The sequence below is a fragment of the Pipistrellus kuhlii genome, unplaced genomic scaffold (assembly GCF_014108245.1).
Source record: "Pipistrellus kuhlii isolate mPipKuh1 unplaced genomic scaffold, mPipKuh1.p scaffold_m20_p_12, whole genome shotgun sequence".
In the NCBI taxonomy this organism is placed as follows: Eukaryota; Metazoa; Chordata; class Mammalia; order Chiroptera; family Vespertilionidae; genus Pipistrellus; species Pipistrellus kuhlii.
This window is the reverse complement of record NW_023425427.1, coordinates 35,349,140-35,365,800: the sequence shown is the minus strand read 5'-3', so window position 1 is coordinate 35,365,800 and position 16,661 is coordinate 35,349,140. Positions and strand designations below refer to the sequence as shown.

The following is a 16,661-nucleotide window of genomic DNA, read 5'->3' as shown; positions in this document are numbered from 1 at the left end:
CCATAAAAAGAAACAAAATACCAGTCCATGCTATAATATGGATCAACTTTGAAAACATTATGCTAAGTGAAAGAAGCCAGTCACCGAAGAACTCACTGTATGATTCCATTTACATGAAATGGGCAAAACAGGCAATTCTATTATAGAGTCAGAAAGCAGGTGATTGTCTGGGGTTGGGAGGATTGGGAGAAATGGGGAAGAACCATGAATGGGTAAAGGTTTTCTTTCCGAGATGGTGCAATGTTCTAAAATTAGATGGTAGTTATATTTACTTTGTGAACTTAGTGAATATACTAAAAAACCACTGACTGGTACACTTTAAGGTAGTATATGAATTATATCTCAAAAAAGGTACTTAAATACATAATATATAGTTGTGAAGTTAAAAAAAAAAAAAAAAAAAGCATTGATCCCAGCTCCCACCCTCAGAGTATATACCAAACTCAATATAATGTCTTCTGCAATGAATTTCCCACCTCTTCCTGTCCCTCTGTCATAATCAATCTAGTCAAAGTAGGGAAAGACAAAAAGGAGAAAGGGGGCCCAAACAATTCCTCATCCTGTCTGGCTACATGACCGGCATGTCAGTAGTTAAGAAATGAAAACAGGAACTCCCTGGAGAGTATTTCTGGTAAGTGCTACTTGCACAGAGAAAAATTCTTTCACTTATTTTATTATTTATTTATTTATTATTTGTTTATTTATTTATTTATTTAGAGAAGGATAGAAACATCGATAAGAGCCGAGACTGATTCTTTCACTTATTTTATTTATTTATTTATTTATTTATTTATTTATTTATTTAGAGAAGGATAGAAACATCGATAAGAGCCGAGACCGGTTTGGCTCAGTGGATAGAGCGTCGGCCTGTGGACTGAAGGGTCCCGGGTTCGATTCCCGTCAAGGGCATGTACCTTGGTTGTGGGCACATCCCCTGTGGGGGGTGTGCAAGAGGCAGCTGGTCGATGCTTCTCTCTCATCGACGTTTCTAACTCTCTGTCCCCCTCAATTCCTCTATGTGTAAAATCAATAAAAAATATATATTTTTTAAAAATCGATAAGAGAGAAACATTATTGATCTGCTGCTGATGGAGCCTGCAACCCGGCGTGTGCCCTGACCCGGAATCAAACCAGTGACTTCTTGGTTCCTGGGCAGATGCTCAACCACTGACCCACACCAGCCAAACACCATCTCTTTTTTAAAAAATTTTATTTAATGACATTTTTAGAGAGGGAGGGGGGAGGGGAAAAGAACGTGGGGAGTGGGAAGCATTGATTTGCTGTTCCTAAACAAATGTTATTTATACATTCATTGGCTGCTTCTTGTATGTGCCCTCACCAGGACAACACTCTAACCAACTGAGTTACCCGGCCAGGGCCAAGTCCTCTCTTCTTTACTCTCTCTCCACGGAAACCCATTATACTTGATAGGCATTATGTCTGGCATTCGATAATGAGGCAAGAAATAGAATTTAGGAGTTAGGACTAATTTTGAGAAATGACTTAGCAATAAGGGAAGTCAGTTCTTCCCCTGCTGGCTTTCCTGTCTTACCAATTTTCAGGTTTTTGCACCCCACCCTGTCCTAGGAAAAAAAGAAAAACATCAAACCCATAGATAAACAGTCCACATCTGTGGGCAAAGCCTCCAGCTGGCAGCAGTACAGACAAAGCCAGCAACTCACCCACTCATCTGCATACTAAGGAGAAAACAGCTTGTTCTCTCTCCCTCTCCTTCTCCTTCTCCCTCTCCCTCTCCCTCTCCCTCTCCCTCTCCCTCTCCCTCTCCCTCTCTCTCTCGCTGCTGACCAGGCTCTAATATAGGCCTGCTACCAGAGCCTCCCCAGCCTACTTCACTGAGCCATTCCACTGTGCTGGAAAAACCAGACACCTCCCCAGCTGGCAGAGCTCCTAAGAGGCCTCAGCTTGCTTCAGATCTCTTGGAGAAGGATGGAGAAACACAGGTTTGAGTGTGCAGGCCTACATATTTGCAGCTCTGAGGTATTTGTAGCCTTTGAAATCGTTAGAAAAAGTGAAGTCGGTTCCCCTTTTTACACAATGTTCTACCAATGGCCGGTCTGAGGAAGACTCTGTAAGGGACTAGATTAAGGCATGCTTCAGAATGTCCTCCTGCCTCCAGCTATCTAAGACCAAACATGGTCAGAGCTGAGAAACAACCACAGACAATATTAAATCCTAACAAACAGTCTCTTTAAGAAAATGAAAAGCAAACAGAGAATAAACTCGCCCCACATATACATGCAGTGAGCAAAGGTCATATCGGTGCTGATCCACAGCTCCAAGCACAGGCCCCACCAGGCCCCGCCTCTTCCCTTCCTTCTCTTCCAAGCACCATTCTATAGATCCACCCTTCCCAGACACAACCACATGGCCGCACAGCCAGGCAAATGAGAGCCATGCACGCTGAGAGCGGCTCTGCTCCTTGACAGAGGACTGCCTACCTGCGCAGTGTAACTGGCAGCTTTTCAGACCACACATATTAGGCAGCTGGGACTGTAACTCCTGTGGGAAGGATTTAGAGAACTAAATCTGTAGTAAACTCTCTTTTTCTAATACATAGTAACTTATTCAAAAAAACAAAAAACCCAGCCCATGAAAGCCCCCAGGCCACCTGAGAAGCAGGTTTCAAGAATCCTGGAACACAGAGATAATTTCCTCCCTCTATCTTCCAAGAGTGGGTTGTTCCTAACGCATTATTGATCAACAGGTGATAGACAGCCATTGGGCTCAAAGTCATCTATCCGTTGAATCCCAACTACCCAGGACTGACCAGGTGGCAGACTCTGCCTGCTGGAGAGTGGAGATGAAAGCAATCATGGGGTTCTCTCTCTCTCTCTCTCTCTCTCTCTCTCTCTCTCTCTCTCTCTCTCTCTCTCTCTCTCTCTCTCTCTCTCTCTCTCTCCAGGTGGCAGGCTCTGCCTGCTGGAAAGTGGAGATGAAAGCAATCATGGGGTTATCTCTCTCTCTCTCTCTCTCTCTCTCTCTCTCTCTCTCTCTCTCTCCACAAACACAAACCACAACAGAAGGCCTTGATTCCTGCTCCACCAAATAACTCAGATATTGAGGTTGCCTACTTCTCAGGTCTAAGGAGGGGATGAGAGACCTGGGGGTGAGAAGAGAATCTGCTGGATGGGACCCCTGTAGTCATTACACCACAGCTTTAAATATATTGGCGGTGCTTTTCTCCAGACAGAGGCTTTCCCAAAGCCCAGCTTGCCTCTGCTCTAAGAACAAACTGGGTTATAAAGGCAAAAGGAAACAGAGAGACAGGCTGGTTGCATGGTTGAGAGACGTGGGTCCCAGAACAAATTTGGCTAAAAATTCACTATGAGCACATCCCTGAACTCCCTTTTTCATCTAAAAAGTGAAGACATCACTTACTTTCACCTTATGCCAAATATGGCATATGATAACAGCTTACTAAAGGTGGCAGGGCTTTGCAGCATTTAAACACAATTAAATCACGCATGTAAGGTGGCGTGGTATCCTGCCAGCTGAGAGCAGCAGTTAAAACAACTGAACCCAAATAGCTGCAGGTTTGGCCACCTGCATATGCGTTCAATCTTCACAGTGCCGTGTGGCAAGCCTGGGTGCGTCAGGAATCCTCAGCCTGGAGGTGTTTAAAAGGACAACGGGCTCTCACAACCCAGCATTTCACAAGTAGCAAGAAGAGGTCACTAATTAAACTTTAAAAAACCAAACAGGCCTGGTTCATTTTAGACTCTTAAGACAGGAAATCATTTTGGAGCAAAATTTGAACTGAGGATTCTGGAAAGATGTGGCATGGCATCTTGTCTCAGGCAGGGAGGTGTCTAAAGGCCAACAACGGGCGGAATCCCAGCACTTGCATAAGAGCAGTGGGTCAGGGAAGCATGGACTCTGAACAAGACTGCCTGGCTCTGAACTCCACTTGCTGACTATGTGACCTTGGGCACATGACTCAACTTCTCTGTGCCTCAATCCCCACACCTGTAAAATGGACTGCGCAATAGTAACCTCCTAGGGCTATTATAAAAACGAAATAAGTTTGTATTTGTCAAGTGCTTAAAACATTGGGCCAACAGTAAATACTGTAAATGTTTGTTAAATAAACACCTACCTTACGCAGTTCTTGGGAACAGTAAGTGAGATGCGTGTTGTTTATTTAGCAATATGACTGCAGTAGTTAGTCATAAATTTAAAAATTAATGGATAAAGATTTACAGATATCAGAGCAAACACTTTGCAACTGACTTCAGGCCTGAGATAATCCAAAGCAAGTTAGGACTTCGTGGTGCAACGGTAGCGCGTCTGACTCCAAAGCAAGTTTACTGGGCCTCCTGGTATTCAGAAGGATCGTAACGGTAGATTGTGTTTTCCCAGGCTGGGGCAGAGCAAGGGGGTATCCTGGCAGTAACTGCAGTGTCCAGCACTGACTGGGCTCTGCCAGGCTCACTGCATTGCTGGCTGGGAGCACTAAGTACCAGACTTTTTGCTCCATCCTCATAAACCTGACTTCAGGACCATTCACCTTCTCCACAGAAAAGACCAAGGCTCAGAGACGCTGAAGGCTGTCCACGAATCCCGGTGTGAAATCGGGTAGGCTGCACTTCAACGATCATGTACCGACAACATGTAGAAGGCTCTGTAACTGCAGTCTCCAATCATAAATAATTTGTGAAAGTGCTATTTTCTTGCTGTTAATTCCACTTTAAAAAAATATATAAATCCTCCCTAAACTATAATAGTAAGCTTTTCCAGGGGAAAGTGGAATCACTGTAAATCAATTGTAAACCACCTTGCAACTCAACAAAATGAACAGAAATAGATTTTCCACATACCAGCATGTTAGCCAATACTGTTTTATTCTTCTGAAAAACATCTCTCTGGCCTTCCTGAGAGATTTCACATATATAGACATACTTTCTCAAGTAACACAGAAAACCACCAACAGACAGAGGGAAGAATAAAGGGAAGAACAGAGACCCTTATTTTCCAGAAAGGGTTTTAAAGCAATACTATAAGAAAACACATCCCCCTTAATCCCAATACTCTATTTTAAAAAAACAAAAACACTTAAAAAGCTTTTTAAACAAATCAGAACGTGAAAACTACCACAAGAAATACATTTCTTGATCTAGTTTTGAGAAATTTGAGATTTCAAAAAATATATTTTTATGACTTTTAAGTGTACTTTCTAAAAATAAAGTGATAGTTTGGTCTCCAAAACTCTTGAACCCAACTAGGATCAATTGAAACCCTCCTCCCACCACAATTATATTAACTATAGACTCATGCTAAGCTGTACTCACAAATACGACAATAACTTCGTCTATTCGGTCCTGGAAGGACATATATTTCTTCCCATCTTTGCCCTTCATCGCTCTGGATCCCTGGAGCCTTCCACAATGATAACGAGCAACAAGGGTCCCGAACAGATACATCTTTAAAAAACAGTTACATCTTTAAAAAACAGATACATCTTTAAACTCCTTACAACCTTCTGCCCCCACTGTGTGTTTGCTTGCCACCCCATGGCAGCCTCTCCTGTGTGAAACCCTGGGAGGCAGGAAACCCAGATAAACATAGCCCTAAATTTCAAGGGCTGTAATTCCGCGATTTGTTCCAGTCCTGTAAAGCTCCATTCAGAGCAGACCACTTTGTTTTCTTGGGAGATGTAGGTGGTCATTTTAGAGAGGTTTCTGGAAGACAAGCTTGCAATTAATGTTTGATGACGAAGTATGTCGAGGAGGGCATGGGAACTTGAAAAAAAAAAAAAGTCCAGTCACATCTTGACCATCTCCACAGGGGCTGCTGACTTGAAAAAATTATAAAGGCCCTGTAGCCAAACTGAAAAATAAATCTCTAAGAGCCAAAAAAAAAAAAAAAAAGGGTCAAGGAACACTAAAAATATAGATTTCCTTTTGCACATAATGTTCTGCCAAACGCCATGCCCCACGACCACACACATCCAGAGACAGCCTCAAGCGGTGTGAGCGGTCAGGCCTTCTGCTGCCCTGAAGCAGAGGCTGGGAAGGCAGCAGCGTCAGCGAGAGCGCTGGCTGAAGCGGCCCGGCGGTCACAGAGCAGCCAGCGCTCCCAGAAAGTGAATCTCTGTGCTCGGGCACTGCGTGCGTTCCCTCGCCTCCTCTCCAGACAGCTCAGCTACAAAGTCTGTTTCAGCAATGTTGATTCCTAATGTTAGTGTTCCACTGGGGATTACTCCATTTCAGGTCCCTGTCCCATGAAAAAACTTTACAACTGTTAGCAGATAATGTGGTTCCTCACCAGCTTCCTGCTTATCAGTATTCTCCCACTGCTAAGGCTATTTTCTCTTCCACTGCCATTTTCCAAAACACCTCCCACCACCAACTCCAAATAAAAAAATAAAAAAAACCTTCAAAACAATCTCTTTCAAGCTTCTGGTCTCCATGCGCCCCAAGCGATGTTCCAGAGGTACAAGGCCCCCTCCGCAGTGCTTTCCCTTCCTCAAAGTGATGGCACCACCATTCTTCAGTTATCACAGTACTGTACCTTTCAGATATACAGCATCGGTACCATGATAACCGAAAAAGGACAGTTCAGTCTCATATCTACCTGAGTATCTCCTCCACACAGGCCCGCTCCCGCCCCACCCACAGATGGCCATGTAATGATTTCGAGCACATGTACGCACACCCAGATGTCAGGGCTCAAACAGGCTGCTTGCAGCAAGCTCATCTGATACCTATGGGAAGTGCTGCTTTCACTGTGCCGTTAACAATCCAAGTCTTCTCATCAGCTGCTCTTTTTTTGTAGAGTGCTTGCTTTAATACTTCAGCAGTCAGCTTCTGATAACATCCAATGGCCTCAAACTCACCTTTACAATATCCCTACTAGTCCAGCGGCATTACTATAGACTTTGCCTCTTTTTTTTTTTTTTTTTTTTTTTTTTCATCTTTCCAGCCAGTTTATACCCTATCACCTTGGACAAAAAGACAGCTCACAGGTAGGGAAAAGAGGGGGTCTAAAAATAATAAATAAATAACAAAATCTAAGTTATAACGGAACCAGATTACCTCCAAAATGAGAAAAATCTAAAGCACAGGCAAAAGAACTTCTACTATACCTCACAACTTCAATGGCTTGGGAATAATGCAACTACAGAAGAGAAAGGAAAGGCAAGATGCCTGCTAAACACCAGAGTAAGAGTGACAACCTCCAGCTCATTCCAGGATCAGTACAAGCAGGTGTTCACAGTGATAGGCTACGCACAGTCCAACACCTTTGTCATTTCGTGCAACTGGAAGATTACATTGGACAGCGGTAATGAGGCTGAGAGAAAACAACTCACGTGTAGGGAGAGAGCGGTCCTAGCAGGACTTTGGAAACGTCCTGCTGTCCAAGGGTCATGAACAACAGGGCCAGGCTTTGGTTGGTCGAGTCCACGCATCCACCCTATAAATACAAACACTTTCAAGATTAGTCGTTATTCCAACCAGAAAAGGGAGAACCAAGAAAAACAGTCACAAATACCCAGAATATCAGAACCACAGAAGAGCAGATTGCAAAGTTCAAGCAATAATAAAACAGAATACAGGTCTTTTCAGAGGGATCCTTGTATCATTTAACATTGGGGAGTTAAACAACTGGTCATCTGAACATCCGATAGCTGCGACTATCAGAACAAATAGACAATCAAGTTTATTTAGGTGTAGCTAAGGAAGAATAATACGTCCTCTCTGTAATTAAAGCAGCAGCAGCAGCAGGACATATAAACAAAACAAAAAAGCATAATCAGTTCTAGGAAATGTACAGGTAATTAAGAAGGGTGAGGTGGCCGGGACCGGTTTGGCTCAGTGGATAGAGCGTCGGCCTGCGGACTGAAAGGTCCCGGGTTCGATTCCGGGCAAGGGCATGTACCGTGATTGCGGGCACATCCCCAGTAGGGGGTGTGCAAGAGGCAGCTGATTGATGACTCTCTCTCAACAATGTTTCTAACTCTCTATCCCTCTCTTTCTCACTGTAAAAAAAAATCAATAAAAATATATTTTTTAAAAAAAGAAGGGTGAGGTGGATGCGGCTTGTTTATTTAATCTGTCAGGGAACACTACAGTCAATCTGACATGAAAAGGGCCTTAACCTATAACCTATCCAGTCACATCCAAAACTGCTTGTCAAGTTACATTAGTTTCTCCTTTTGACTCTTCCTGTGCACCTTAAAACTGAAGAATTACTAAGACCAGACTTCTCCTTTCTTACTACCTTAGGCACTACTTCCCGCCACTTTTTCTTCCTTTTCTTCCAAATCAATAGGCACAACAGAATTCTCGCAAGTTTTCTCCTGAGGAATAGTTCTGGTTGCCTTTCTTCTTTCATTCTTGGATTTCTTGACCATCTCAGCCATTCTACTTCTATTACATGCATGCATGACTGTTTATGTGTGTGCCTTAAAAATGTCTTTATTGTCCTGGTCAGTGTTGCTAAAGTGGTTAGAGTAGCCTGAACAGCAAAAGGTCTCAGGTTCAATTCCCAGTCAAGGGCATGTACTTGGATTCACTCCCCATGCCCAGCTGGGGCATGTACAGGGAGGCAATTAGTCTCTTACACATCAATGTTTTTCTCTCTCTCTCTGCCTCACTTCCTCCCTCCCATTCTCTCTGAAAAGCAATGGAAAAAAACATATTCTCAGGTGAGAACTAACAAACAAACAAAAATCTTTATTTCTGGTCATTCTTTCTGAGATAACTTTATTTCAAACAACTCAAACTTATATTATACACAGTGAAAGTGGGATGACCTTAAATTTCTACATATGTTGTACATGCCACAAAAAGAACCCAGTTTCTGATGATGGCACATCACTGTTCAAGCCTAGACTCCCAGACTTTAAACAGAACATGTGGCCACTCTCTACATAAAAAAAAAAAAAAAAAAAAAAAAAAAAAAAAAAAAAAAAAAAAAAAAAAAAAAAAAATGTTTTTTATTGATTTTAGAGAAAGGAGAAGGGAGAGGGAGAAACACTGATGTGAGAGAGAAACACGATTAGCCACCTCTTGCTCGTACAACCCAGGCATGTGCCCTGACTGGGAACCAAACAGGCAACCTCTTGATGCAAGGGAATGATGTTCAACCACCAAGCCACACCAGCCAGGGCAACCTCTCTTAAATGCATGCAGTGTAGGGAATAAATCAATTATCAGGCACAAATGCCCATTCTTTGCTTTCAGACTTCATTTAGAACTGAGTAGGAAAATAAGGGGGCTTATCCTACTGCCAGCTTTTATGAAAATCTACTGCTCTTCCTAAACTACCTTGAACGACAGTATTTATCTCTAAGCCAATGTTAGGACAAGAGGTGTAATGTATGTATTTCCATTAAAAACAAACAAAAAACCCTGACCCACGAAGAATCTGAGGACCAACAAAAAGTGTTTTTTATAAAATTCACTCCCTTTCATAGACTGTGTTTCAAGAGATTTAGACGGAAGGGTATGTTGGAGAGAATCAGGAGAGGACTTCCACTCCTGCAGGTGGACACAGCAGCACACCTGGTGGGGAGAAGGGGAAAGGGGAAGGGGGCAGGAGACAGAGGCAGCTTAAAAGATGGACAGAAAAGGCAGTTTCAGAAAGCCTGGAACACAATCAAGAGGACTTGGTTGGTAACTGTTGAGACATAAATAGAATAAGAGGAATTAGATCAGAGGACTACAATGTTGATAAAAATAAACAGCACCTTCAAAGGGGATACATTTTTATTATTCTTTTAAACATGTCATGTCACAGACATAAAGAATTATTCACAAGAACATGAAGTATTTTCATCCTTTTAACAACTAAAGACCATAGACACACACAAAAGAAATTTTCTTTAAAACACACACACACACACACACACACACAACTTGGTGCAGGCACAATGAAATGGTTTTAAGCAGAACTTAACTAGAGTAAAGGGGAAAAATAAAATAACCTAATCCAGATTGCATGCTTTCTCTCTGTGGCCTTGCTTTCACCCTGAGGCCTATAACGTGCTATTTATGAGGATACAGAACCAGCTCCAGCGGGGCTCTCCTGTGATGTGATGCTTCCAACTCCCCCAGGTCTACTGGAAAGAGACGGGAGGCTCCCACGGTCAGAAGGCCTGCAAGCCACAAGGAAGGGAAGCCTGAACCAATTGCCAGGGGCTTAGGATGCACAGATCACATGCACAGTCCGTCTTCACAGGTGTCTAGATCAGCAGTCGCCAATAAATGGTCCTGGGACCACTGGTGGTCTGTCAGGTCTGAGAGGTTGGCAACCGCTGGTCTAGATGACTAACTTTCTGCACTAAGTGGCATGGTAACCTCTTGATCACTTATGTACCCCCAACTTTTAGTTACTACTCATCTTCCAAAAAATGAATCACTAAATTAAGCATTGAACATTAGGCTGATTTAACATTAAAAAAAAAAAAAAAAAAAAACTAAGGCCAGCCTTTGGCCACACAAGAAGTGTGAGAAAATACTTCCTCCTGCAGGAGGATTTCATTTGAGAGGGTATTTCTTTACGCCACTATTTGCTAGCTGAATGGTGAGGACACAATTATAGGTCCTTTGTCTTCCATTTTAATTAGACGGACATTAGTTAAAACCACTAAGACTAGACATATTAGTGAACTCTGAAGCAGTTCGTTTTTACTTGTTTCACCTTGCAACCAATGAGGTACTGTTGAGAACGGTGACTAGACGGGGAGAAGACTTGGCCGTAGGCTATTTTCTTTAGCCAGGCCTGTGCAGGGATCAATACCCATGAACCAAGCACCACTCTACCACGACGATTAATAAATTACAGACAAAAAGTATTAAAAAAAATAAGACAAAATCTCCTCTGTTTTATTTCATAAGGGCTCACATATGATTTCTGCTACTTTAAACAGGGCAAAGCTTCTTTGGAGACTTCAGGAAAGAACCACAGAAATGCCAACTAACTGAGACTAAATACACAGATAAATATGGAGAGGAAAGGCTCTTCAGATGAAGAGAAACGGCAATTTACAAACACTATACAACATGCAATAGCAAATCACCCAGAGCATAGTTTTTGCTAGTGCTCAGCTCGGGAATGCGGGGCCTGGCATACACAGCAGAGAAGTAAGCATTCCTGGGAGCCTGTCCTGGATTCTGCATGCCAAGGAGAAGGTTTCGCCTTCTGACATGGATCCAAGGCAAGGATTGTAGACAACCAGAAATCCTGAGGCCAGATTTCTGACTCTCCTCTAACCAACCTTAAGGGAACTTAAAAAAATTTTTTTTTCAGGCAGCTTCATCTTATTTCCCCTGCCATCATCTTTCTTTCCCTCCCAATTCCTTCCTTGCTTATTTTAGGTCACCTCAACTATTTTTGGGAAACAGGAAGAGCGTATGTATGCCTAACCATATGTTGTTTGTATAGATGGACAGAGAAAAACCTGTGAAAACTGAGAGGACAGGTTGGCCCAAGTTGGTCTGAGCTGTGTCCCATCAACAGAACTGCAGAAGCAAATGGCAACGGATGAAGTCTTGTCGTCAGCTTCGTGTCACTCTGTCTCCTGTGTTCTCGCCTTTCCAAAGCCCCTGCCATGCGCTGACACACGCCTGCCTTCCCTAAACATTCCTTTATGCTCCAGAACACACTACAAATTCTAGTCTGTTGACACTATTTTGTATCTAAATCAGCTGTCACATACAAATCGCGATTTTTAACTCCTCAAAGAACCTGAAAACAATGAGCCCCCATCCTCACATGGCAAGGAGCTGGAGGAGCTGGAAGGTGGCACCTGATTTGGTCACGGCACTGTATCCTCTTCAAGTGGCAAGTCACTAGCTAACCTGCTTCATTTTACACCTTTTCTTTCCTGAATAACTCTGTCTCAGCTTTTAAATAGCGTCCACAATGTTAAATAAATAAATAAATAAATAAATAAATAAATAAAGGTACCTGCCCTGTGTCCCAAATCAGGTAAACTGGATCTCTACTTACTGACTAGTTCAGCTAATCCATTAAGCCAGTTCATATTAAACTGTTTAATGGGTAGGAAGAGTTATAATTCCTTGAACAGGGAAGAAAGTGCTAAGGAGTAAGAATGAAACAATGAACTGCTTCCGGATGGCTCCTCTCCCGCCTGGCAGAGGCTGAGGACATACCCTGTAGATTTCTTCAAGCAGCAGCTTGGCACAGTTCCTGCCCAGGTCCTCTGGAAGCACCGCCACTCCCTGGCCCTGGGGGTTGGAGGTCAGCTCAGCACCGAGGAAGGTGCCATTGATGGTCTCGGCAACCAGTGACAATCCAAAGCCTGGAGACCTGGGGATTCAAAGGCACAGACACTGAGTAGGGTTAATGAAGTGGGGTGCAGGCACCAGCAGAAGGAAAGAGAAAACAAACACCTTTCTGACGGCATTCTGCGTTGTTACATCAAGCCCTACTGGAGTTCCCATTAGCTTGCAGTGGACAGACACGTGACTTGGTAAGAGCGCACCTGGCAGAACCAAGGAAGGTGCAAGTTTACATTGCTTTTCCTATTATCCCCTCCCATCCCTGCCTTCTGCCCCTCCCACACTGTGAAAGATCCTACTGTGAGAGATTGTAGTAGCATTAACAAGGGCTCCCAGATATTCAGCACCTCCTTTCTGCCAGTTTCTGACCTAGAGGCTTTGACACAGTTTTGCAGAGTAGGTAATATGTGCCCATCTTAGAAATGAGGCAATGGAGAAATTAAGCAATCTGCACCATGTCCACACAGCTAGGAAGTGTCTGAGGTGTGTTTCCAATGCAGGTCTTCCAGACTCCCAAACCTACCCAAGTTCACCACCACAGCCCTTACAGCCAACCCAGAAGGTGTAAGTGTCCTGGAGACCACCTCATTACAGCTCCTCTTGAAATACATCAAGCCCCCCCCCCCCCTCTTCCCAAATAATGAAAAGTGCCACACAAGCCAGGAAAAGCCCAGATAAAGGCTCATCTTTGTTTGTGTCCCTAAGGGACACCTCTAACTCAGAATTCAATTAATGGCATCAAAGAGCTGGCACATGTTCTCTCCCACTATGTTTCTACCAGCCAACAGCCAGAACCTAACACCCTTCTGGTCTAGAACCACGTTCGTAATTCCAACAAACACGTGCTGCCATGGACATTGCAGTAACACAAGCGTTCCTGCCCTCACCGACTTCAGTGACAACCAGTTAGACACAAAACAAAATCAGTCCATAAACAATAAAGCACTAGTTCCTCTCCACAAAATTTCCATATCTGACCCCTCAAATCTCCTTTGCCTCGTGCCTTTTCAGTAAACATGTCACCAGGAGAGGAGCAGCAGCCACCGTCCACACAGCACGTACAGACCTGCTCCTCTGACTCAGTTCATAAAGCACCTTTTGTGAGCACTCTGCAAAACTAGCCCAGATATTTGTTTCAGGAAAACTATGTGTAGTATTAATGATGCCTCAAATGCACTATGAGCTCACTATAGGAACTATGATGGCCAGTTATCAATTTTTTTATTTTTAAATCAATGACCTATGTAGTCCAAGGTTAATGGCACCTGCCAAGAGGAGGGCAGTGAACTACCTACGTAATCAAAGGCTCGGGGGTACTCTGTGTGATGCTTAACAATCTAACACTGTGCCACCCATCCATCGTCATGGGACACTTTTGCACCATCTCAAGTTGCCTTTGAGTTGCTTGACCAGGAGCAGGGAGGGGACGGCCAGCTCTGCAGGAGAGGCAGTGGAATGTAAAATGAAAGAGTAGGAAATGGAGGGGAGGAAGAACCGGGAGATAAGCTCTCATCACTGCTTTAATCCACTTCTCTGTATTTCCCAAGAACTTCCTAATTTTCTTATCCATATGAATTTTGTGAGAAATGTGGACTCATTTTAATAAATTTTACAGTTGATCAAGATAGTTCCATTTGATATTATATTTCTTTTGCCAGAAACAAGGTGACATATTAATCTGTATGTATATAACTTCAATTTTCTCCCCAGTTGGGGTGTGTGTGAAGAGCCCTATTTCAAGTTACACTGACCAAGCAGCTGGTGGCCAGGTGACCTCACTGAAAATGCACATTGGTGCGGTTTACCAGTGGCAGCCTCCAAAACTTTCCAACTAGTAAAGGACTGGTTGTTTATTTTTTTTTTAAGTCGTGACTGTGAAAGTCAAAATGATACCTTTCCTTGACAGATTTGCATGTTGGTCACAGCACTGACAGAGGCATCAGGAATTGCTGGCCCCAAGGTTCAGGTCACGGCTACAACATAAGCCTAACTGACATGCATACTCCACCGACTGAGAAGAAAATACCCATCCATGACTTCCTAATTTCATAACAGAGAAGGAAAAACACTATATCATCTGTAACTTAAGATTCAGAAAACTAAATATGGACTTATCATACATTGGTTTTAACTTTTTAAAGGAAGCTTGGAGTTGATGACCCACAAGTCCACAAATACCCACATCTTGATCCATGTGGGAGCTTCCTAGTGTGACCATGCACTGGGGTCAGCTGAGTCAGTCATAAAAAGCCACACTGGTGCAAGTATAGCCTCAAAACTGCTCTATTTCACCCCTGGCCACCCTTTGGTAGAGACTGAGTTCAAAATTCCAACTGCTGACATAATTCCAGACCTGTGGCCAAGGGAAGAGAAAGGAAAGAACAGCCTTAGCAGCTACCATTTCTGCAGCACCTATGGGCCACGCATTGCCTTAGTGCAAACGTGAGCTGCAAGTTTGACATGCTTGACTTAGTGGCTTACATGTGTGATCTTTTCTTTTCATCTTTACAACTACCTAAGGATGTTACCACTGCCACAGTTTGAACAAGGAAAACACTGGTGACATTTGAGCAATATACACAGGTCTGGGACCCTCACTGACCTTTCCAACCCCAGAGGACACAAATCCTTTCTCAACTCTCACCTCTGACACCACCGCCTCTGTTGCTTTGGACTAGGAGTCACTACCATGTTTCTGAAATCACTATCTTTTCCTTGGGCCTCACAAAGATCGGAGATGCCATAACATAGTCACCCTCCTTGACTCTCTTTCCTTTTGTTGCTGAAGTTAAAAGGAACACTCATGAAAAGGGTTAGCTGCAGCAGCATCAACCTTTTACCCCAATATTCTTTTTTTCTTTTCTTTTTTTTAAGGAGACACAACCTGAAAACTTCAGATCTGAAGTACTGTCACTAAATGTTACTAAAATGTTTCAGCAAAAACAAACAAACCCACACAGGTAAAGCAAATTTCACAAGATATTCATTGTTAACTACAGGTAGCAGGAATATATAGGTGTTCACTATACTACCCTTTCAATATCCTTTCAAGTTTTCTTTATTTTTTCCCCAATTACAGTTTATATTTGATATTATTTTGTATTAGTTTCAGGTCAACTTTTCTTTATGTTTAACATTTTCAGAGTAAAACAAAACAAAACAAAACAAAAAAACATGGTTTTAATTGCTTCCCTGTTGCTGGTTTCTAAAAATACAACAAAAGCTCAAAACAGATCATTAACTTTTTATTTTCTAAAGTGGGGTTTTCCACAAAGGCTTTCACTAAACCAAACCCAATCTGCAATAACAACTTTCTTTGGCTCCAGGGGTGTTGTTCCCCGACAGAGAGAGAATCTGACTGGCACTTGGGCCAACAAAGGATTTCTGCCTGAACTGTTATTTCCTCAGAGTGCAAGAACCTGTTTACTTTAACTTTTTGTGGGAACAGAGTACAGATGGAATTTAAAGCTTAAAGCATTGCTAATAAATAGCTAGGTTTTCATTCCCCCAAGCTAGGGATGGACTCCTCATCTCCCAGTACTGGACATTGTGATGCTTTCCTGAGATAGGAGTTATGGGTGGCAATGGCAGTGAGCTAGAAGGAAATTAAATCTGAAATTGTTCTTCCTCTGGCCGCCCAACCTCAGAGCTGAGTATGAAAAAGGCTACGGTAGCTGCAGAATTAAGCTCCCAAAATGCACAGACACTTACTTCCCAGAGTTGATTCCTTTCATGTGGTCTGTGTAAATGTAGATGTCAGGTATAAACTTATTGAGGATGCTCCTTGCAGAATCCACAATCCGGTTCGCCATCTGAGGTGAAACACGGACGGAGTACCTGCAACCTAGAGTTAAGGGCGTCATTCTCCTTGGACTTCAGAGTAGAAAAACAACAAGAGCTGGCAAATATTTGTCAAACTGTAGTGATAAACTGAGACTTCTAATTGCATTTAATTTTCTAACTGTACTTCAGCACTTATCTGTATAGTACCACCACCAATTTTTATTATTATTTTATTTAATATATAACTTTACATTATAGTTATAAAAGGCTTAAATGCTCATGGTGGGAAATAAACAATATAAAGAGTTGAAAAGTAAAACCTTCCAACCTTGATGTAAATTTCCCACCCAGACCCCTGCCCTTAGAAATGATTCAACTCAATTCTGGAATAAATGAAGGCAACTGCTTCCTATGGCATGAACCAAGCGCCTTTTGAGGAATTCTCTGATCATCCCCATTGCTGTAACCAACGAGACTCTCTTAGGACCTAAGATAGGAACAGATGCTACACTGTTGATAGGAAAAACAGAGAAAAAAAGAGAAAGAAGAAAAAGAGCATAGTAGCTGTGGCATATAAAGGTCTAAACAGGTTTGTCGTTTATTAAATGC

General features: G+C 42.7%; 1 protein-coding gene across 8 annotated transcripts in view; it reads right to left on the bottom strand.

Annotated features, from left to right (window-relative positions):
- RCL1 (RNA terminal phosphate cyclase like 1) overlaps window positions 1-16,661 on the bottom strand; it is a 57,288-nt gene that overhangs the window by 3,042 nt on the left and 37,585 nt on the right. For 6 of the 8 annotated variants that reach the window (XM_036433962.2, XM_045580174.1, XM_036433961.2 and 3 more), the window contains 3 exons: window positions 15,981-16,106; window positions 12,141-12,297; window positions 7,331-7,434 (listed from right to left, as the gene is read on the bottom strand). In XM_036433962.2, the coding sequence (XP_036289855.1) occupies window positions 7,331-7,434; window positions 12,141-12,297; window positions 15,981-16,106 (387 nt within the window). Of the gene's footprint in view, window positions 1-2,459; window positions 2,521-7,330; window positions 7,435-12,140; window positions 12,298-15,980; window positions 16,107-16,661 lie in introns of all 8 variants that reach the window. The other 2 variants (XM_045580175.1, XM_036433964.2) reach the window with 2 other exon arrangements.